The 22,041-nt window shown below is 37.2% G+C and overlaps 4 protein-coding genes across 4 annotated transcripts; 1 reads left to right on the forward strand and 3 right to left on the reverse strand.

Moving 5' to 3' along the window:
- Positions 1 to 1,803: 1,803 nt before the first annotated feature.
- LOC101295152 (TMV resistance protein N-like) lies at positions 1,804 to 8,364 on the reverse strand. The gene is made up of 9 exons (XM_004304728.1): positions 7,775 to 8,364; positions 6,232 to 7,303; positions 5,792 to 6,097; positions 4,667 to 5,698; positions 3,824 to 4,566; positions 3,303 to 3,410; positions 2,784 to 3,023; positions 2,300 to 2,606; positions 1,804 to 2,086 (listed from the first exon to the last, which is right to left on the reverse strand). Exons 1-9 carry the CDS (start codon positions 8,263 to 8,265, stop codon positions 1,958 to 1,960), a joined length of 4,428 nt encoding a protein of 1,475 aa, XP_004304776.1. The 5' UTR covers positions 8,266 to 8,364; the 3' UTR covers positions 1,804 to 1,957.
- Positions 8,365 to 12,101: 3,737 nt separating this feature from the next.
- Positions 12,102 to 16,543, reverse strand: LOC101295726 (protein PHR1-LIKE 1-like). The gene is made up of 8 exons (XM_004302055.1): positions 16,380 to 16,543; positions 14,561 to 15,317; positions 14,115 to 14,307; positions 13,916 to 13,992; positions 13,784 to 13,823; positions 13,419 to 13,476; positions 12,937 to 13,009; positions 12,102 to 12,663 (listed from the first exon to the last, which is right to left on the reverse strand). Exons 2-8 carry the CDS (start codon positions 15,119 to 15,121, stop codon positions 12,388 to 12,390), a joined length of 1,278 nt encoding a protein of 425 aa, XP_004302103.1. The 5' UTR covers positions 15,122 to 15,317; positions 16,380 to 16,543; the 3' UTR covers positions 12,102 to 12,387.
- A 1,722-nt stretch (positions 16,544 to 18,265) lies between these two features.
- LOC101295439 (peroxygenase 2-like) lies at positions 18,266 to 19,926 on the forward strand. The gene is made up of 6 exons (XM_004304729.1): positions 18,266 to 18,407; positions 18,671 to 18,820; positions 19,172 to 19,257; positions 19,386 to 19,480; positions 19,567 to 19,692; positions 19,773 to 19,926. Exons 1-6 carry the CDS (start codon positions 18,266 to 18,268, stop codon positions 19,924 to 19,926), a joined length of 753 nt encoding a protein of 250 aa, XP_004304777.1.
- Positions 19,927 to 20,412: 486 nt separating this feature from the next.
- On the reverse strand, positions 20,413 to 21,523 carry LOC101295734. The gene is made up of 3 exons (XM_004304730.1): positions 21,256 to 21,523; positions 20,667 to 20,762; positions 20,413 to 20,561 (listed from the first exon to the last, which is right to left on the reverse strand). Exons 1-3 carry the CDS (start codon positions 21,521 to 21,523, stop codon positions 20,413 to 20,415), a joined length of 513 nt encoding a protein of 170 aa, XP_004304778.1.
- Positions 21,524 to 22,041: the final 518 nt, after the last annotated feature.

Below are 22,041 nucleotides of genomic sequence, written 5' to 3' on the forward strand. Positions count from 1 at the left end.
TTTTTTTTTTTTTAGTTATCATGCCTTGAATTTGGAATTTTTATTTATCCAAAATTCAGGGTGTGACATTGATAGACGATTTGACTGCTTTGAATTCCAAGCCTGTTGGTTCAGTAATATATGTGTTCCGTTGTATTTCAGCTACGTACTTGCTCTTAGTGTTTAGAGATTAGAGATTGAATGCTAGTTTTGCTTAGAAGTGCTTTATATTGATGTGTTGTAATTTCATCATATGTTTTGTTTACTTGTTCTTACTTGCCTGTTGGCTTTCTGTAAATATGATTGGGGAATCAATTGCGTTCTTATTTGGATTAGCAACTAGAGTACTACACATGCTTGGATGTCCTTTAGGTATTCATATATGTTCTACCATCATTTTGCCTGTATGAATCATTTTGCCATTTGCTACATTACGGAAATTTTACATTGCATGCCTTAAACCATTCCTTGTGGCTTTCATGCATTGATGAAGTTATTTGTTATTGTTTTTAACTATTCAAAAATTGGTCTTTTTATTTCCCACTCAGTGATTGCCAAGCTTGACTTTGGCAAGCTTGGGTGCATATATAGTTAAATTCAGTCCTGGAAATTCTAGCTGACTAAATTTTCTTGATACCTTTACCATTATGAGATAAGTGAGATAACTAATGTCTGCACTTTGTCGTCATTGCCATGCCATTCTGAGGTAAGCTAGGATTTTTCATTGATTCGTTACTCCTTACGGATTCACCTATTGTAGATGCCTGTATCAAGTACCTAAGACTTTAGATGATTTCCCAGTGGCGCGGCATTATGTTCACATTTCATGTTTCTCCCACACATCTCTCAAAAGGTCAAGTGCAAGACCAAGGTACACTATTCTGTCTTGCTCTAAGTTTGTGTCTAGATAATGCTGCTCCCATGTTATAAGTTCTGTCGGAGGTATTTTCTACTTGAAAGGAAATGTCTGCCTCGACACTTAAAGAGAAGACTAATGTTTATTCCCATTTATTAGTCTAATGTTTCTTTTTTGGTCCAGAATTTAAACATGGTTAAGGAAGAAAGGCCACAAATTACAAGAGAGGAAACAGATCCTCCATTTTGGCTAAAAGTGTAGTTGAAGAAACAGATATAAGCAGTCAGCACCCAAATAAGGTTCTGTGTTATTCTAATGCATTCATTTCCTTGTCCAGTCACTTTTCTTTTCTAGATTTATAATTTTTTTTTATCAGAGATACGTAACTTTCCTTTTCTTATATGTAATTTTTATTTTTATTTGATCAGGAAACCTTTACATGCTATATTATTAGCTGCACTTACATTTGCTTTAAAATGTTTGATTGATGGCTTCTCTGTCTATAAATTGATAGAATGATAGATACATAATAGTGATCATTTAGTATAAGTGCTTGACTATTGCTGCATAGACTGATGTTGTATTCCATCTAGGTGTTCTTTTTTGTTCATACAGCTTTTAGTTTCTAGAATTCTTTTAAAAGTCCATTAAATTCTTTGGTTTTTACTTCAAAGTTCATTATCCATGTAAAGAACAGCAGAGCAACAGGTACACCTGTGAGCAGCGAACTTGGATATTAGCAAGGGTTCTCAGCAGACACAATTAATCTTTTTCTATGCATCAATACAGTTTGCAGCTACAATCTTACAGACCACTTATAAGTGACCTATTTTCTTTTGTAGGTTGAGATGCAAACAGAAATTGGCAAAAAGGGTTGCAGTTAAAGGCAAAAGGACTTTCTGATGAGACTTGTACCAATATGATTGGTATAGGCGATGCAGGTGTTACCGAAGCTACATTTAGAACTTAGCTAATTTGTATCCAAATGTATTCAATACTCAGTGAATTTGTATTCTGTGCAAGTATTCCATGTATTTTACTCAACAGTTTATTGTTACTAGTATCTTATATAAAACACAACTTATATATGTAGCCTCGCTCTCGATGATCACGAGCACAATATCACTGGCCTTCCTCGTCTTCATGGATTTCTGGGGTATTTTTCTTTGAGGTCATGAAATTCCAGAGACTCCTGAACCAGCATAAACAGCCTGTCACGTTGTTATTATTATTCTCCATATCATTGACACCCTGAAAGTGTTTAGAACCAAAATAATCAGCAACGTTCCTTTCCTGTTGATTTTATATTTCTATTGATACAATTAGGAGCAATAGTACTGTAAAAGAATTAATTCAAAGTGGAGGGTTAATTAGCATTTCAACTAGATCAATAGATCAGTGTTAGAATTATATATGATAAGAAAGTTGGCTCAACATATAAAAATCGGGTTATGAGAAACGTACCCTAGCCCGTGAGAATTCATCTCGTAATGCAATCTGATTGTCAGCATTGTTAAGAAAGTTGACTATCCCTTCAAGATCCGGTCCTAGTGATCTCAGTAATTCGGCAATTTCTTCACTAGAACCTGATGATGCACTACTGGCAAAGGAGGTACTGCTATCAGTCCTCCCTCCGATGCCCGTGGAGGGTAGCGTACATGTGTGCCTTCCGGTGTAAGTAATTCTAAGGAATCTCTGATCATTTGATTTTTGCACTTCCTTTACGGCCATGCAGCCTCCGTATTCTTCAGGATTGCATACGTAATACTCTCTGCTAAATGCAAACAATCTAATGTTACACGAAAATCAAACGGATCAAGCTTGAAATGTACTGTTTATGTGAAATTAGTTTCATACGAGACCTTAACCAAGAGAAATACAAAATCAAGAACAAATATATTGTTCCTACGTTACTGCATTTACTAAAGAGAGATGTCTGAAGCCGTACCTTGGGTATCTGCTTCCTAGTATGTCCCTTTGGTCATACTTCGTCCACCGAAAGCCATCAAAAGGACCTCCAATAGTCTCCATACCCAGTGTAATTCTTACTTGGTGTGTCAACATTGGTTGAGTTTTCCAACAAGTGTGCCTCCCGACATAAGTAATGTTACGGATGGTTGGGTCGATGGGAGTTGGCACTATGGCTTTCGCCCAACAGCCAAGTCCATGAGCACATCGATACTTACATCTGCCAACAGAAACAGATGTGAATAATTTCAGTGAACTGTATACAATATTTCGAGTCCTAGATTGAGCTCAATATTGGAAACAGATTTCATCCAAATGAAAGAAAGCAGTGACGGTTCATATGTACGAATAACTACATGAAGAACAATGGACTGTGAAAGCTCAATGTTTGATGCAGAAGGACTTGCAGAAGAGTTCGAGTCGAAGCTTATAATTTACAGTTTCAATGTGATAAATTGATGTAAGAAATTTTAAATAATATGATAAAAAGTCCTAATACCTCTCAATCCCCGAGCTCCCAATGGACCAGTTAAAACCATCATCGAGATGCCCTTGCGTCAGACCTGATGTAACTTTCACCTTTTGCTTCCAATTTTTCAAAGTTTCCCTGCAAAGTCTTAACGTTAAAATTCTTATTAATAGACACTAAACTCGTTAAGGAAGACCATTAAAATAAGGACTACCTGATTTTTTTTTTATCCCATCCACTTTTTGATGGCATATCCAAATGTCAACTTTTCAGTTTTCGACAGATTGTCTATGCAAATTTACAACATTCACAAATATTTCTTTTTCAGTGATATATTTGGTTTGTTTATTGATTTCATCTAGTTTGATAGCTTAATGATCACTAGTTTGGCTGAAAGTTTGTATAAATAATATACTCATAAAATTCTAAAATTTAAAAATTTGTGATGCAAAAAAGTGATCGAAAAGGGGGTGTTAACTCATTATCATTATCAAAAACCTCAGACCAAAAAAAAAAAAAAACGTAAGATCATAAAAAGACAGAGAATTAACCTCTTCCCAGATGAATCCTCGTTGTCCTCAGTTTTCATGTAACGGCTGGGTTTTCTGTATGCACCTTCAAAAACTTCGGATAATTTAAGGAATCGCTCCTCCTCATCGGAAGGGTGACCAGTGATTTCACTACAACTGGCTTCAGCTGAGCAGCCCTCAAGGCTCCTGATCTCAGAATTATCAAGGACTTGTACCATTGGTTCCCCAAAATCTTGATATATAACTTCCTTATCCTCATTGTTGGCAAAAAAGAATTGAACTCCGCACCTTTTGATGCCCGGGAAACACCTTTCGATGCTGGGGTCGAATCTTGCCTTGGTCATCACCACATCACCCACTTCAGAGTGCAATAATTCTATCTCAAATTTGGCCTCAGTGTAGTGACGTTCGTTCACTTTTTCTCCATTAATGCCAAATTCAGACCATGGCACATATCCTACCAACATATGACTTGACTTGAGCCAATCGCGGCATAGACTGTCAAAATGACTATCGAACAAATAGAAACTGGAACGGTACTGGCATTGATCTCCTTTGAAGGTGAAGAAACATCGAACAATCAAATTGTAGTAATCAACACCTTGGGGGTTATTAGTAATGGCGGTTATAGCGAACCCCAAAAACTTGTTGTCAAAGCAATTTGGTGGTAGCTTGGCAGTTACGGAAGACCCCTCACTATGGATGAACTGCCCTAGAATTTCACTTCCAGGACAAGAGAAATAAAAGGGTCGGGAAGGATTGCCCTAAAACAAAAAACAAAAAACATAAAATACTTTAGCTTCTTCTGCATTGCCGAAATGTATCGAAAGAAAAGAAAATAGTCGATCAGTTTTAAATATATACCTGAGGGGGGAAATGAGTTCCTACAATGTCTTTAAAAACATCTTCATGTACCAGATTACAGCAATTAGAAAATATGAAGCACCGACCAATTTCATAGGGAGACTGTGGTGCCGAAACCGTTTCCAAAGCTGTGCAGTTTTGTGCATTTATGTAACTTATTGTTGACGAAAGCTCTGGTATTGATCTCAGTCTCTTGCAGCCATCCAATTCAAGCCTTTCTAAGCAACCCAGTTCTTTCATGGCTGCAGGTAAGCGCTCCAAATTGTTTCTTGACAACTTTAATACTTTCAATGAAGGAAAACAAGCAATAGCATCTGACAATTTCATCATATTGCAACCGCTGAAATCAAGATGTACCACATCAGTACAACGATCTTCTATTGATAATGGCCATGATGAAAAGGGAGCCGCCATTTTGCAACCATGAAACGATAGCCGCCCACCTAACTTCAGACGTAAGATAGAGACTGGAAGTTGTTCTAAACCACCTAGGTCTACTTCAAGTTCCAACAGAGAATCCATATTCCCAATGTTCTCAGGCAACTTGGAAAGTTTTGAGCAATCTTTCAGCTTGAGAGATCTAAGTTTTGCTAAATTACAGATACTATCTGGAAGACGGATAAGTTTCCTGCAGAATGTCATGTCTAATGATTGAAGCCCCCGGAGCCGTTCAATTGACGATGGTAGCTCCATAATTGCAGTTTGATATAAGCTAAGCACTGACAGTGCTTTCATATCTTCAGAAATCTCTGGAAACATCTCAAGGTTTACACAGTGGCTAAGATCAAGGGTTTTGAGAGACTTCATGAGAATTCTTCTCGGAAGTGTCTTAAGTTCATGGCACCCAGCTAAGCTCAAAAATACAAGGTTTTCGTGACCTAAAATGGATGGGTGAACCTCAGTGAAACTTGGGCGACCTCCAATAATACCCCCTCCCATAACTAGGCTCTCAAGATTTGGCACCTCAGTCAAGTCGGGAGTCTCTTTAAGTGGACAGCCAATCAAATTGATGATTCTCAAGTTGTTCGCACGCTGCATGCCAGCACAAGCAGCAAAATAATGTGCATTAATATAAGACATCTACCTAAAATACATGAATTAGTATATAAACAATTATTCATCTACCTTAGGTCCTTCCCAAAGGTGTTCAATGCGGCCGGAGTGCATGTCAAGGTGAACAAGATTCTTGGGGTCAAAGCTGGATGGCAAACACTGTAGGGGGTATTTATGCCAGATGAAAACTCTCAACTCAGAAGAAAGAAAGTTGAAGTCCCCAATCAGGTCATGTTTCCCGTCAGCTCCATAGTACCATTCCCGGTACATGAACATGAGCAACCTCAGTTTCGTCATATGTTCAAATGCTGTGGCTTTGAAGAATCTGTCTTCCTTGTCCGGCAGGGTGATCATCAAGCCTTCTGCTTCTGTAGCCGCCTAAGAAAAAAAGAACGGAATTAAGTCAGAGTGTTGAGGAGCCTTATTTATGAAATTTTTATAAGCTTAATACATGTTTCCCATGAATTTGCTTTTAGTCATAGTTGAAAAAGGTTAGCAAAGGATTAACATACCGAATTTTTATCAGTCAGCACACGCTCAACATGTTCACTCCAGAATCGTCTTCGCTTTCCATCTTCTGTAGAGGATTCAATGTACCTCCCCATCTCGTGTAGTAAATCATGCATCTCAAGCTTATTTGAATCTGAGATAGTTAGAAGAGCTCTTTCAACTAAAACATTCAGGTCCGCCCTGGGATAGAAGCCACAATTTTCAAGAACTATTGTTACATAGTCTTTGTCCATCCCTTTAAAGAAACATGCAATATCCAGAAATATGTTCTTCTGATACTCATCTTGTAGTCCATCGAAGCTTATTTGAAGCACCTCCTTAATTCCTGGGTGTGGTTGCTTCCTCAATTTATTTAATTGACCTTCCCAATCAGATACACTTCTCTTACGGAGTAACTTTCCCAATAGTATAAGAGCTAAGGGTAGACCCTGTGCATATTGTACTATGCACCTTGAGAGATGTTCATACTTTCCAGAGGGTTTGTCTGTGCTGAAAGCATTCTGGCTGAAGAGTTTCAGAGAATCGCGAACACTTAGTGAGGTGGGCTTGTATATCTCGAATCCACGCACTACATGTTCATCTCTAGTTGTTACAATAATTATACTTCCAGCACCAAATGAACGATTACTTCCACCAAGTAAAGTATCCATCTGGCGTGAATCGAGTACATCGTCAAGAACAACTAGGATCTTTTTGTTAGCTAGCCTTCTCATCATCTTCATGTAGACCGCGTCCACATTGTGTTCTTTTTTCTTGAACATTCCTTCTAAAAATTCACGTTGCAACTGTACTACCCCCTTCGTGAAGCGTTCCCTCACATCTTCAAGAAAGCAACAGTGGTCAAACTGATGAGCAATTTCTCTAAAAACAGCATGAGCAATTGTTGTCTTGCCTATGCCGCCCATGCCACATATTCCGACATAGACAACACCATCCGGCACAGCATTTATTTTTCGTCTCATTTCATTCAGATGGGAATCCATTGCAACAAAGCCATCCTCTGTATGAGGAGGTATCGAGTTCACTTTATCGAACACTTTTTTGACAATAGCATCAATAAGCCCGGCATCATCCCTTCAAAAATAGAAAAGCAATATGCAGTCAAGTCTCAGAGAAGGTCCACGAATTGATGCATTAAGGTTGCTAATAAGAAAATATACCTAGCTAGTATCACCAACACCGTACCAAAAGCAGGCCTCCAGTTAAATGTACATGTTAGATTAGACCAATAAATTAAGCTCATAGTGTCTGCACTTAGTTTGTTATGATTTTGCACTTTTGCAGGATTCATCCAACCCCAAAATTCCACTCGGTGTTTTTTTTTTTTTCCTTTTTTGGCTCGGTGTTTTTTTTTTTTTTCTGAAACTGACTCGGCGTTTGTATTTGAACTCAGGTGTTAATTTGACACAGAAAAAGGTCCCATTGTAACAACCACGACGACAACAACAACTATAATAGATGCAACTAGAGTGACGACCATTTTTGAATTCTTTTGTGGAAAAACTACTGCCAATTAAGAGGAGGAAGAGTTATTAAGATACGTACGCATAATCTTTGGAATTGGAATCGAAGCCAGATAAGTTGGCAGCTTCCTCTAAAGCGGATCTCCAGCTCTGCACTTGTTGCAGCAACTCCTTGTCTCCTTTGCAGTCGCTTTCATGCTTAGCAAAAGCTTCACCAAAACTTCCCCTCTGTTTACGAATGTCGGAAGGATCTACTTTGTAGAAAACGGGCATCACAATCTGGTTCTGGTCCTTCTTGCATTTCAGGATCTGCACCAGTTCTTTCAAGCACCAAGTGGAAGTCGCGTAGTTTTCAGAGAAAACTAAAATTGAAAGCTTTGATCCGGCAATGCCTTCCAGTAGATTCTCAAGGTCGTCGCCTTTCTGTAGATCATGCTTATCAATGTAGACTTGGAGTGTTTCCCGTACCAGAGCTCTGTGAAGATGGCAGACAAAGATGTTTCGGGTGTCCTCGCCTCTAAAATTGAGGAAGACATCTGTGGGCAACGAAGAAGAAGAGGAAGGCTCGTCCATTAGATCAACAAGCACAAGACTGATTCAAGCTTGCGAGAAATCTACTGTATGCAGAGTAGCTTGTGAGAAGATGAAAAAAATTATAAATTATCCCATCCCTATCTGCCATTTTTTTCTCTCCCGTAAAAAAAGGAAGACACAAGATCGGTTTTATACTTTTATATAAAAAGACCATGCGCTGCGCGCTTGCCAATTAGTTTTTTTTTTTAATATAAAGTTTTGTTTTCCAATACATATTAAAATAAATAAAAAATTATAAATTATCCCATCCCTATCTGCCACTTTTTTCTCCCCAGTAAAAAAAGGGTGCAGTTCAAAATTTGAAAACTAACAATTCACGTTTAGATGATTTGATTGTTTTCGCTTTGTTTTGTTTTTTTTTTTGTGATTTACCACATTTACCCTTACATATGTTATTTCTTTCAATTTATATTATCTTTAACGTAGGTATATTGGACAGTTCAAATTATTGATGAAGTTTTTGACACCAAATCTTAAAACTGCGCTCCAATTATAAGAGTAGAGATACAGTTTTAAATATTGTACTGGGTGCTTTTCTTTGCTTACTTTTTTTATATGGCTAGAATATTAAATCATTTTGGTCAATCACTTCCCTGGTTCCACCTATTAAAAAAAAAACAGAATCAATTTTAGAATTTGGTCATTAAGGGCTAGTTTGAGATTGTTATGACTTTCTATAAAAATTGCTTATCTTGAATTGTGAATAATGAATTAAAACAGTTTTATGTTTATATATTACTTTTAAAAGTGTTGTCAAGACATAAAATATTATTTTTTAATGTTTTTATCAACATCAGCTTCTAAGAGCATCCTCGAGGCTGCTTCTAAAATATGTTTCCACTAATCTGTAATTTTCAAAAAAAAATTTGTTTTTTTTTAATTTACCAAACACAATAAAATCTAAAAGTTAAGTTAAAAGCTGATTTTTTTTAAAAGCGAATCTGTACCAAACTAAGCCTAACTAGGCCTAAAGAGGGAACTTTCACGCCCAATACCATTGGGTCTAGTGACATTAGTCTCCCCTCTGTATGTAAGAGATCGTGAGTTCGACTCACAAAAGTTACAGCATTTCACTTGTTGTTTGACCAATAAAAACGGATGTGAAATCCACACACCCTAAATTGAAATTCACACACCTTTTTTTTCTTTTTTGGTCAACACATTCATAAAAAGACAAAGTTTAATTCACTAAAAAGACAAAATTTATGTTACTAAAAAAAGAAAAATGATGTGTGAATTTCAATTTTTGGTGTATGGATTTCATAACCCAATAAAAATAATGAAGCTGCAATTTATTTAGTATAATTAATTAATATTTGTCGCAAATAATAGCTGGGCATAGAGTTTAGTCCAAATGCTACTCGAATATATGCTATACACGATTGTAATTCAAATCTTTTTCTTTTTTTTAACTCAAAGACAATTTTGTCATGGTAAATTTTATTTACACACTCTAATTTGTTTAATGCACATCCCATATTTTTATAAAATTTTAAATTTCTTTTATACCCTTTGTTCTTCCAATTTTAAATTTCTTTTATACCTTTTCTTCTTCCAAATGAAGGTATATATGCAAAATTATTAGAGGTACCAAGAGGATATCGTGAGAAATTCTCAATAACTTTTGAATTTTTGACTCAAAGGGGGGCCAGATCTGAAAAATTTAAAGAAAAGGGAAGAGGAGGAGTAGCTCTGGGTATTCGAACATTTGTCCTCCAAGAGTCCAAGGTGCACCAAAACGTCTCATGTCTCCTCAACCATCGATGCTGACATGTGTTTTGTTTGCTTACGTACATTTATATGTATTAATACGCTTCAAAGATAATATTATATTTTCCTATTTTTCCCTCGAAAGTTTAATCATTTCGATATTTTCTAATATTTCCATTAAAATATCCATTTTTTAGACAGTCGAAATATCCTCGATATGCGAAATTGTAGTCCTTACGATAAATAGATATATAGTAAATTTGACCCAACAAGAGAAAAAGAAAACGGAATCGGATTGGATTATATTCGGTTGTTGTTGTAGGCTGGCTTGTAGCGGATCAAATGCATTAATAATAATAAATGTCCGTCTCTAAAGTAAATAGAGGCGGTTTGAATTGTCAGTGATTGCTTTTGTACACGTGTCAGAGCAACAATACTAGGGACGGATTTTTGGTTTCAACTGTCCCTAGTAGGTATTAGAGACGGATGAGTAAACGTTACTCATTCTATTAAGGATGAATTTTATTGTATATTAGTCCCTAATGTATTTTTAGGGACGTTTTTGGGTTGTCTCTAAACACCGTATTTGGTGTAGTGAGAGAAGGGAGAAGCGCTGTGGTCAAGAATAGGAGAAGCACCATTGTCAGAGATGACGAGAGAGACAAAGAGAAAAGAGCGGCGGCGCCGTTGGAGATGAGAGAAGAGAGAAACGCCGCTGTCGGAGAAGCAGACTTGTCACCGTCGTGATTGTGGAATTAGGAGGTTGGGTTCAAGAACTTGAGATACTATTTTGAAATTTTCTAAAATTGAGATACTAAAAATTAGCTTCTCTAAAAGGTGAGACAATTATTTGGACTATTTTTCCATTAAAATAACACAAGAACATATGAATTATTATGAACGGTTAAGAGATTGTATCGTGTATCTACATATGTATTGCATCGTGCATATATACAATAAATTTCCCAAGTTTGTCAATCAAAATAGTCTCGGGTCAAAATAGAATTCTTTTACCAAAATACCCTCTTAATGTGGGCATAGACCACTTTTCTATGCTTAACGTTGAGTACAAAACCTAGTGATTTTTTTTTTGGTCAAGTCAAAACCTAGTGATTATAAAACCTAATTCCTGTCACAAACCCTAGTTGTCTCGTTAGGTAGGGTACTAATTCGAGCTCTCTTGTCACAAACCCTAGTCGTCTCATCCTCAACGACCATTTTTCGACGCAAACCATTGAGATTGGGAGCTGGAGGACTAGAACTTCTGTTGGCGTACATCTCTTTAGGCTTGAGAATAGGGTTGTTGTAAAATGGCTCGTCCATTGTTAACAAATCCACCGGCTGAAGTTGCCCTTGTTTCACTGATTGAACACCACCCAAATCCCAAGGACCTTCTTCCTCTTTCTCTTTGACATTCTTAGGACTCATCGGAGCGGCGACAGCGTTCCTCTCAGCTACATGAAGAAGGGTGTTCTTGGGAAGATGATACTCGGTGATTAGGTCTCCACCCTTGAGTTCTTGATTCTTGTAAACAAGGGTTTCTTGTGGCTTAAGGTGTCTACCATCAGGGTATTCCTTCTTTATCTTCTCTTTGATATCGTTCACCGTTTCATCTTTTGAACCAAGCTCCACCGAGTATGCAACAGGCACATCTTTGAACTGAATGAATATGAGCTCTATATCCCTATCCCACCAAGCCATTGTATATGATCAAATTCAAAAGAAGAAAATCGGCTTTCCAGTTTTCTACTCGAACTTGGAGCTAGGACATATATATAAGGATTATACACCTATTCCAACTAGGAAGAGGAATCCTAATCCCGACTAGGATTTTAAATTCGGTCCGCAATCCTAATCCCAACTGGACTAGGGTGTATTACCTAATAGAGAAAGGAAAAACGTGACTAATCATTTTACAAAATGGAGGACGTTGTTTGAAAGTTGAAGGCACCAGTCTGCAATACTCGATGTAAACCTTTTTGCAACCCCATCTCATTACAGTTTCAATCTTTGTGTTTCTTCTGTAAGGAAAAAAAAAACTCGACGGCCATTTTTGGAGATTATTTATACATTGTACATCTATACAAGATATCGATCAATTGTTGAAGTAGAGGAAAAACATCAATACATTGATTGGAACAGTATTCCATCTATTATTAATTAAGTCCTTACCTAGTCCGAGAATACAATCAGGAAACTTGGTAAAGTTTAAGCCACCAAGTCTTCGCTTTTGAATAAAAGCAGGCATGTCAAGTTTAGATAATATAACAATGAAACTAGAACTCTTAAGATTTTCCTGATTCGAGTCTGCTCGGTTCATCCTACTATAAATACATGTTGTCTATCAATGCTTGGAAGGCGAGACAATTCCTGGAGCAGAAATATTCCTTTTTATCCTGTCCTTGCTCGTTTTGTGGGTAGAGCACCAGAATCAGCATCACCTGGGGGATCATGATTCTCATGAGTTGCAGGTTCTTGAGCATTCTGTTTCAAACTTGCATCTTGTGAACCTTCATCCATAGGAGTGCTGGTTCCTATTTTGTTACGCTCATCTGAGGTAGACGATGTCGGCTTGACCTTGTTGTCTTCCATCTTCCTTTGTTGCTCAAACATCTTTTCAAGGTACTTTGCTTGTTCCTCAATTTGCAACTGCAACTTTCTTTGAGTCTGCATGAAAGAATATGACATCAGAACATGTGAAACCCCCCACCCACCGATTCTCTAGCTTTTTTCTGCCTCTCCTTATCCGAACATGGATTCATCAATTGAGTATTAATGTTTGTCACCAAGAAAAGCAGGTAAAACAAGAAAAAAGTATGACTTCAGTTTATTTCACCCTCACAATACTACATTTCCTTGAGCACCCTACCCAGTTCCCAGCATGTAAACAGTTGTAAATTTGTATACAGATACAAAAACAATGCATAGCTTCCAACACACCTCAAGTTGCTCATGAAGCTGCTTCTGGAGTTCTACCTGCAATCTCAATGCTTCAGTCATCCCCATACTGCTCCTACAAGTACACAGAAAATATTTTGAGTTTATTTCAGATTAATTGCACGTAGATAAATCAGTAGACAGAATGGTGAAATGTTATTCTAATAGCTACTGCTACATTGAATTTGCATACTCGAATATAAAATTTCTCTGATCATTCAAGGAAAAGATGGTAAGAAGTAACCAGTAACTAGGAGTTGTACAGAAACCTTAGCTTTTTTATATAAAAATAATCTGGTTCTACAAGTAGGAGAATCACTCACTGACTCATGTAACATTGAAAGTTGCGCTGATTTATCTGACATTTTCCTAACATAGACATAGCAATGGTCCCGAACTCCAGAACATAAAAGAGCAAAAAGAAATTAAGAGATAAAAGTAATATTCATGGTCTTCAACTTTCCAATTGAGAAAAAAATACATACGTTTTCAAGTCTTTAGAATTCATTTCTTCAACAGGAGTCAGATTCTTCTCACAAGCACCTGAAAGAAAAACAAAACAATTTACTTGATCGCAATTTACTACATTCTTTTGTATACATGGTACTTCTCTTTTGTAAGACAAGAGATCTTTACTATCTATCTATCATATATTTTAATATGCAAGGCCGCTTAGTTGCTAAGGGTTAAAATAATAGTCAAGTTCCAAAAGCAGTTTACCACTGCCAGAAGACTAATTAGATAAATCCTCAAGCAGCCAATCCTAATTCGTCACATGACTAATTTGGCAAATAAAAGCTTTTAAAGATGCTGTTGAGGTCATAAGAAGAACAAAGTAGGTAAGCATTACCTTCTGATGACTCCGGTTTGTATTTGGCTGTTCTATATTTCTGAAATTAAGAAAAGAAAAAGAGTTTCATCAAAAACATATACTAACCACCATCTTGTTAGACACTGGTCAAGGATGGAACTATTGATATACCTGTAAATGACTTTTTACATGATAAATTGTCAAGCCTTCAACCTTCATGACATTTAAGATACCCTTAGGAGTGGCTCCTGTGTATTGAAGTTATTAGTCAATGAGAAAAGAAGCTTTGTGATGTACAGACCTAATGAAGTATAGAAATAAAACAAGATATAATAATGGAAAAAAGAATATGATAATATGTGCTACTCACTATCACTACCACCAAGCTGGTTGACAGCTTCAACAAAAGCCTCATGAAGTTCTTGTGTCCAACGCATTCTAGCTTTGGTTGAAGGTGCAGTGGACTCTGGGTCAGGGCTAGTGAAAATCTCTCCAGATTGTGCTGGCTGATGTTGTTGGATATTTGGCTGCTGCACCAGGATATCAGAAGAATGATTCAACACCTGGCAGTTCATTAGAAGTCCTCAAGTAAATACAAACAGAATTAGTAAATCTTGATTATGATTTATGAGTGATGAGGAAATTGCTACATGCCTTGTACTAAGGTAACAAAACTACTGACTAGAAACAGAATATAGTACTGCAAATTATTCTGTGGATAATAGAAATGCTATAAAATATCCAAATATTTCAGCTCTATGCAAATCCTGCCTTTAAAATAAGGCAACAGGCAACGGAAAAGTATGAAATACACACCTCCGGTTTAGGATCCACCACATTATCAACTGAAAGCTCCCAATTTGAATCCAGAGCACCATCAAAAGAAATTAATGGATACAAGTCAGACCAATCAGTCCTTTCAGCGTGATCGTCGGATATTATTGCACCAGTACTAGTATCTACCAGGCCATTCTGATCAGGGACATTTTCAGGAAAATGCAGAAACTCTTCAATTGAATCTGGGCACCAGGACATATCTTTATTTTCTTCAGGGTAACTAGCCACTGGCGTAGATTGTAACTCTGAATGGGTATGTGACAATGATTTTCCACCACTTGGTGACATACTGATTGGAGAATTTTGGGGATATCTTTCATGAGGGTAAACTGAAGAAAACTGACTGTCAAAGGGGAGACTGGACGATGATGAATATGAGTTCCCAAGGGAAGAAGGCTGCGGTAACAATGAATGCATAGGGTTTTCTCTTTGTGCGGAACGATGAAAAGAATCTGGCAATCTGGAGTAACTGACATCAAGGGGGGTAGGGAGATTCGGAAATGCTGACGACATAGCTTTGGAATCCCCCAAGTTCCACATCTATCTGGTTCTGATCAGATAATAATGTCAATAGCGTCTATATATCAAATGCGCAAACTAGTTTCTACTCAACCACCTCGCACATACTTATTCTTCATTGCTAACATAGGAGAATCACAATACGAGAATTTTAACCCCGTTCTGGCTACAATTCACATAACAACCACTCACAGGGCAGTCAGGGCTCTTCTGCAATCTGTGAGAAGAAAATGTCAAAAAAGAAAAAGAAAAATTGGTGTCAGTAAAGGTGAAGTGTTATCATTTCTACAAAACCAACATGCCTAAACTTAGTCTCATGTCTTTTCCATTAGCAGTCTTACACTTCCTACTCTTCTTCGCAGAAACACTTTCTAGTTTCTATCACTTCACTTATGAGGATTTTTCTTTTTGGTACACCAAGGATCTTTCATCCCCAAGTGAATATGAATAAAAACCAAACCTTGTGAAGGGAAGGGAAGACAAGACATATTTCAACAATATACCAGATCAAAATTTCATATATATCTAAACAAGCGATACCATTTGCGTTCTTTCTAACTCATTAACTACCATTATAATTTATTACCCCCTAAATGTTCCCTCCTAGAAGCAGAACCACCTAACTAAAGAATTCATGAAATTTGCATTCATCACCCAAAGCTGCTTAGTAGGTACAAGAGTTCTCAATTAAAAACTTTAAGTTATAGGCGACCACAGCAATTTTTCACAAGCATAACAATCTGATCATCTCTACAACTCTGCAGCCTTTACTAATAACACATGAGGTGATTCAGGGCAATCTTTTCGGCAACTATAAAAGCATCATACCAATGTCGACACCAGTTTAAATTTCTTATAGAAGAAACGCCACGCAGTATTCAGCTAACTCATCCGGTAAATCCAATAAGTAAGCAACTAAAGTACTAAACCAACAGTGTAATTTGATCACTAACTATAAACACATATAGAGTTACAAAACAAGGTCAAAGTCCAAAACTTGAAGACATTGACATCAACTATGAGCTAAGAAACTAACTGAAATTAACTTCCACATCCAAAATTTTAACCCCATTGACCTTCCTTAAACAACTAAAGTCAATGAACATAATCACATCAACAAGTAAACAACACCAGATAGACCAAAATCAATACAACCAAACTATCAAGTTATAAGTTCATTGAATTGGGTACTACAATTTCAGATACTCAATGATTGAATTGGGTACTATAAGAAAGCACAAAACTAAAAATTAACAACTGGGTAGTGAGCAAATCTTACCCAAAGTGAAAAAGACTCAAACTTTTCACCCAGAAAGCTGGAGTTTGAACCCAGAAAGCTGAAAACTTCGAAGCAGAAACAGCTGTTGTGGAAGATTCTGAGATACAACGTACGACGGCTGAAAGAGAAAGAGAGAAGAACAACGTATTCGTGTTGTGTTTGGTGTCTCTGTTTTTCTGATGACTCGGAAAATAAGTGACCAATGGAATTTGATCTTGGATTTCTGGCCGTTCGTTGACGTTAATTGTTAAGATTACGTGTTGATTTTATGATTAACTAGTCTCTTAACACACGCTAACCGCGTGTTAATTTGTTTTTATCTTTTTATTTTATAATTTTTAAATTTTAATTGTAAATAACTACTGATGCAGGTGTCATCAGTTACATTTAGCAAAAACTGCTCCTCATTTTTCTTTTTTTTTCTTTTCTTTTTTGTTTTTATATTTTAAAATTACTTTATTTTAGTGTTATTTTACGGTATTAACCATCCTTGATTTGTTTTTTTTTTTTGTCAAAACTTTTCTTTCGTGGGTAATATAGATAGTTCATAAAAAATGTTTCATCATGACACCAAAAGGGCTCCTAGCTTTCTAATATAGTAGAGATAACTGCAGTGATTTGAGAAAGAATATATTTTTTTATTTTCTGTTTTATTATCTGAATTAGGTCAATTTTGACTTTTTAAATTGTGTGCTCCTCTCACCACAATAATTTATTCTCTTATTTTCTTAGGAAAACCACCTTTTATTTCCAATTACAAACAGTATTTTCTGGATTCTTGAATGAATATTCCATTATGTTTGTTATTGGAGTTTCTATGACCAAGTTAGAAGTTTAAATTTCTCTTTCCCAAATGGCTAGTTATGCTCTCAAAATTATTTTTGAGACTAGTGAACATATTGTTGGATCTCTATGCCAATGGTAAGTGATCGGGATTTGTCTTTCATTTCATTCTCATTAGGTATTTGACTAATTTTACAAATGCCATTTTGTATTCGGAAGTTACTAAATGGATGTACTATCTATTTAAATGAGACGACAACCCTTGTGTTTTTATATATATGCGTTGCACGCTCTTCAGGTTGGATACGTAGATTACCCTAAGACTCAAGTATTTCACTCATGTAGTTATGTGCACTCGCCACTCCAAAGTTATTTGGCCATTGTTTGGGAGCTTTTTGGAGCCTATATTCTCGATCTCATAGTGTTTGTATCATCTTAGGTTATACAATAGTTGTATGATGTGACTCTAAGAATCCATAATGGATGTTGTCTGGTTTCGATTTACTCATGTGTAAAGTTTGATGTATGTACTGCTAGCCATAAAGATGTTTATGCTCTAATCAACTCTAGTGATTTACTCCTTATACTTAGATTGATATATGTCATGTATGTACGTATGTCATGGTTTAGCTTTTCTTAGTTAGATTATGTTGCTTGACAATGTCTTAGATGACGATATGAAGTAGTATGTTTTGAACGATTGACTTCATCATTCTACTAAATTATTTCGACTTCGAATTTACTTGATATTTCACCTAGCTAGCTCTTATGGTATTTTTATATATTGTTCTACTCATTTTGTTTTTCAAAAGATCAAAACTGAAAATGCGTAGCAAATTCGAGCAAAACCAGTTTATATATCGCAGATAATTTCAGTTTGAATACTGGAGTAATGTGATACGAAAACAAAATGTAGAAGTGGGTTTACACGTGTTGCATAGTTTAAGATCCATCTTGTGTGTAGCTATAAGCACTGCGAGTCACCTGGAGTTTGTTGTGCTTCACTCTAATTAATAGTGATAATCATAACTTTAGCAAGTTAATTAGCTCACTAAAAATCCAGCACATTCAGAGCGCACATTGATCGAGAGAGAAAGAGAAAAATGGCGTCAGTCGAGAAGCAGCAGCAACAGCCACAACCGGAGGAGGTGTCGAAGGATGCCATGGCCACGGTGGCCGAGTATGCTCCGGTCACCGCGGAAAGGAAGGTCCGCAGTGACTTGGAGACCAAGCTCCCAAAGCCTTGTAATCTTCACTACTACGTACATATGATTTAGATTACAGGGTTCCATTCGTAATGCATCAGTACATTAATAACGTACATCTTCTTCATGTAGTTGTAGACTAAGGGAGAGATTAGTGAAATTCCATTGATCTCTCATTACATGAAACTAATCAAACACAGCATGAAATCGATCTACCTATCTATTGTTATCGAAAATAAGATCAATGTGTTCTTCGTCTCTATTAATGGATTTATCTGATTTGGGTTGTTTCAATGATTTAAGACATGCCTCGAGCTATGGTTGCACCTGATATGGAGAACATCAATGGCACCTGGGGTCATAAACATCAGAATATGTCTGTGCTTCAACAGCATGTAGCTTTCTTCGACCAGGACAATGATGGTATCATCTTCCCTTCCGAGACGTTCAGAGGTACATATATATTCATACATATGTTCCTTGTGTTAGCTTATGATGTATGCTAAATTCGAAAATGAGAAGTTTAGCTACAGAAAATGAAAAGTTTAACATCCAAGATTGACGCATGTGCAATTTCGTTCAAGTAAAATTGCATGTGCAACTAGCGGGGTGAATCCTACTTCTAACTTTTATATGTCTAACATGGATTCAAAGAGTAATGTTAGGTGAACCACCTAAGCGATTTTAAGTTTTAACCTAGTTTCACGTGATCAATGATTTGTTAGTCCATCATATGAAGTAGTTGATTATGCATGATCCAAAGTTCCTAGATCTTGATTATCAGTTGATATATTCTCATTGCAGGGTTTCGTGCACTTGGGTTTAATCCGATTGCTTCTTTCATCTTCATGATTCTTGTTCATGGAGCAATGAGTTATGCTACTTTGCCTGTAAGTTGCGACTACTTTTGCAGTGTTTGATCATGAACCCAATTCCTACAGTTTGCTTATTCATATGCCAATATAACTAGAGCTAGAACTTCTTATCTTATATGTTCATCGATCTTCTCTAATTGCAGACATGGATACCTTCACCCTACTTCGCGATTCACATTAAAAACATACATAAGGCTAAGCATGGAAGTGATTCTGGGATTTATGATACAGAGGGAAGGTGGGAACCCAATACGTTGCAGTTTCCGTTTGTTATTATTCTTGACCAAAGCTGAACTTCTTCCATGCTTGATCACTATAATATAGGTATATCCCGGCACACCTTGAGAACATGTTCAGCAAGTATGCTCGAACAGTCCCTGATAAGCTTAGTTTCAAGGAGCTATGGCACATGACTCAGGCTAGCCGTAACGCCTTTGATTTCTTCGGCTGGTATCTCTCTATTTCTATCTCTTGAACCGCACAATGCGTACTCACTCAAAAGCCATAGCTAATCTCTCACTGTGTTGCAGGGTTGCAGCCAAACTGGAATGGGGAGTTCTATATGTTCTGGCAAAAGATGATCAAGGTTACTTGGCAAAGGAAGCTGTGAGGCGTTGTTTTGATGGAAGCTTGTTCGAATACTGTGCTAAGCTGCAAAAGGGTGCTGTGGGTAAGATGAAATGATGCCATCATTGGTCATCAAGTTTAGGGTTTCTGTTTGTATCAGTTCATTTCAGCTTGTTAAGACTGATAAGTTGAGAGTACAAAAAGCTATAATAAGCTGACTTGAGGAGTTGGATGAGTAACTCCCAACGTTTTCATTTAAAGCCCCAGATCATTTCCACTGGTTTATGCTACAGGAGGCTTCAAATTTCCATAAGACTTTGATTAAAACCAATCCATAACTTTTTCTTGTTGTTTATTTGAAAGAAAGACGCATGAAAATCGATTGTAGTCCTATCTAAACACAAGGGCGCCTGTTGCTGCAGTATCTTTTGGAACATTTTATGGTTGCTAAAGAGCCAGGCAACAAGATCACACATGTTCAACCCAACTCCCAACTAAATTCAATCAATAAATCAGCAAAATTTGAAAAGGCAGAGCACATTAGATAGTGAAATGGACCTTTACAAAAGGCTTAGTAATTAGAACAAAAGCTCTCTTTAACTATCAGAGTCTACATGATAGTACGATAGTAAGTTCAAACACCACATGGGAATTTCCATACTCATCTAGAGTACAAATGGCATTAGCTGCACTCGCAATTCTGGGCGACAGATCAGCGCATTCCTTTCCAATAGGGCCAGTGATAGCAGATCCTACACACACCAGCAAAACATGATTCAGAATTCCAAGAAATAACATTACCAAGATATTTCTGTTACACTTCTATATAAGTTAACATTGATGTATATGCTCTTTACCTTTCATTTCACCCTTTGGATTCACAATGACACCAGCATTATCTACATCAAAATAAAAACCATGGCCAGAAACCAGAAATAAAGAAGAGCACAATCCTCACTTACTGAAATTTTAGCAACAAATGCAGCAAAGTAGGTAAGAACAACTGCTTTTTTATCGTATCAAAAACAAAACCATTACCATGAACCCTGAATACTCGAGTTTTGGAGTAGGGTAGCTGCAGCGCACAACATACTGCAAAAGAAATCTACGGAGAGCTCCATTGGCATATCCACAATACAGAGCCGTAAAAATCCAAAAATAACAATTATCCAACTCCCACAATGGCCATAACACTCAAAACATATTGACTGAAAGGTTGTGCACCAGTCAACATCACATTTCAGCTCGTAACCAATCAAACACTGTCTTATTCACAGTGCCCCCAAAAAAAGACCTTATCTCATACAGTTCTCAAAGTAGAAGATAAGCTCCTCCTCACAAGTTATTGACAGGTTTACTGTTTTCTCAGAAAAGATGGGATCAGAGAGTTTCTTTTCCACACGAACCCTGACATTCTTGGACCGTAACCACAGTTTATCATTATACTCGATATAACGACCTGCAACTGATCCAATAGATGGAAAGTTTCAGGAATTTCATAGCGAAGTGGGATGTTTTGAACATTCTTGAGAGATTTGACTCCGTCATAGGGTTGCGCAACAATCGGAGCCTGTTGATACCACCACTGACCCACGCGTAGAACCTTGTTCTGATCCTCGATAATATCAAAAACAATGACAAATAGATTGTTTGGTCTTTCATGGACGAGAAAATTCTTTTCCAGTCGCCCCACTCGGCTACATAATCGCCTCATGTCCACTAGGGGTTGACGAGACAGGATTCAGAGGCTTGGCCACTAAGAAATACTGTTGTGCTTGACTGCTCGCCGTCGATGTCCCGAGATGCAATCGGAGAGATCCACAACCTTTGTGCTTGCAATAGCAAGCGAGGCAGCAAAAGACTTGGTTACTTCGTCAATGGACGAAGTCTCAGATGAGCTGCTAGGGTTTAGTATGGAGGACGATGATGATGAAGTTATTTTGGTAGGGTTTTTGGAGGTGGAGAAAAGGATGAAATCCGGGATCGAAAAACTCATGGAGGATGATGAAGGTGTCCTGGAAGAGTTCTTCGAGGCCGAAAAAGGGTTGATCTCAGAGTGGGAGACTCCATTGAGAGCGGCGGCAAGGCAAGGGATTGAGAGAATTAGGGTTTTGGTGGCTAAGAGAGAGAGAGAGAGAGAGAGAGAGAGAGAGAGAGAGAGAGAGAGAGAGAGAGAGAGAGGTAGGTAGGTAGGTAGGTAGGTAGTAGTAGGTAGTAGTAGTAGTAGTAGTA

The sequence above is a fragment of the Fragaria vesca genome, linkage group LG6 (genome assembly GCF_000184155.1).
Source record: "Fragaria vesca subsp. vesca linkage group LG6, FraVesHawaii_1.0, whole genome shotgun sequence".
NCBI lineage: Eukaryota > Viridiplantae > Streptophyta > Magnoliopsida > Rosales > Rosaceae > Fragaria > Fragaria vesca.

Coding starts and splice junctions, on each gene's coding strand:
- LOC101295439 (XM_004304729.1), top strand. CDS start 18,266: ATGGCGTCAGTCGAGAAGCAGCAGCAACAGCCACAACCGGAGGAGGTG. Junction 18,408..18,670: donor GACCAAGCTCCCAAAGCCTT/GTAATCTTCACT, acceptor CAATGATTTAAG/ACATGCCTCGAGCTATGGTT. Junction 19,693..19,772: donor GCCTTTGATTTCTTCGGCTG/GTATCTCTCTAT, acceptor ACTGTGTTGCAG/GGTTGCAGCCAAACTGGAAT.
- LOC101295152 (XM_004304728.1), bottom strand. CDS start 8,265: ATGGACGAGCCTTCCTCTTCTTCTTCGTTGCCCACAGATGTCTTCCTC. Junction 5,699..5,791: donor ACCTTTGGGAAGGACCTAAG/GTAGATGAATAA, acceptor GCTGGCATGCAG/CGTGCGAACAACTTGAGAAT. Junction 2,607..2,783: donor CTAGGAAGCAGATACCCAAG/GTACGGCTTCAG, acceptor TGCATTTAGCAG/AGAGTATTACGTATGCAATC.
- LOC101295734 (XM_004304730.1), bottom strand. CDS start 21,523: ATGAGGCGATTATGTAGCCGAGTGGGGCGACTGGAAAAGAATTTTCTC. Junction 20,763..21,255: donor GTTGCAGGTCGTTATATCGA/GTATAATGATAA, acceptor TCAGTAAGTGAG/GATTGTGCTCTTCTTTATTT. Junction 20,562..20,666: donor TCCAAAGGGTGAAATGAAAG/GTAAAGAGCATA, acceptor TGGTGTGTGTAG/GATCTGCTATCACTGGCCCT.
- LOC101295726 (XM_004302055.1), bottom strand. CDS start 15,121: ATGTGGAACTTGGGGGATTCCAAAGCTATGTCGTCAGCATTTCCGAAT. Junction 14,308..14,560: donor TGGTGGATCCTAAACCGGAG/GTGTGTATTTCA, acceptor ATGAACTGCCAG/GTGTTGAATCATTCTTCTGA. Junction 13,010..13,418: donor AATTCTAAAGACTTGAAAAC/GTATGTATTTTT, acceptor GTGTACTTGTAG/GAGCAGTATGGGGATGACTG.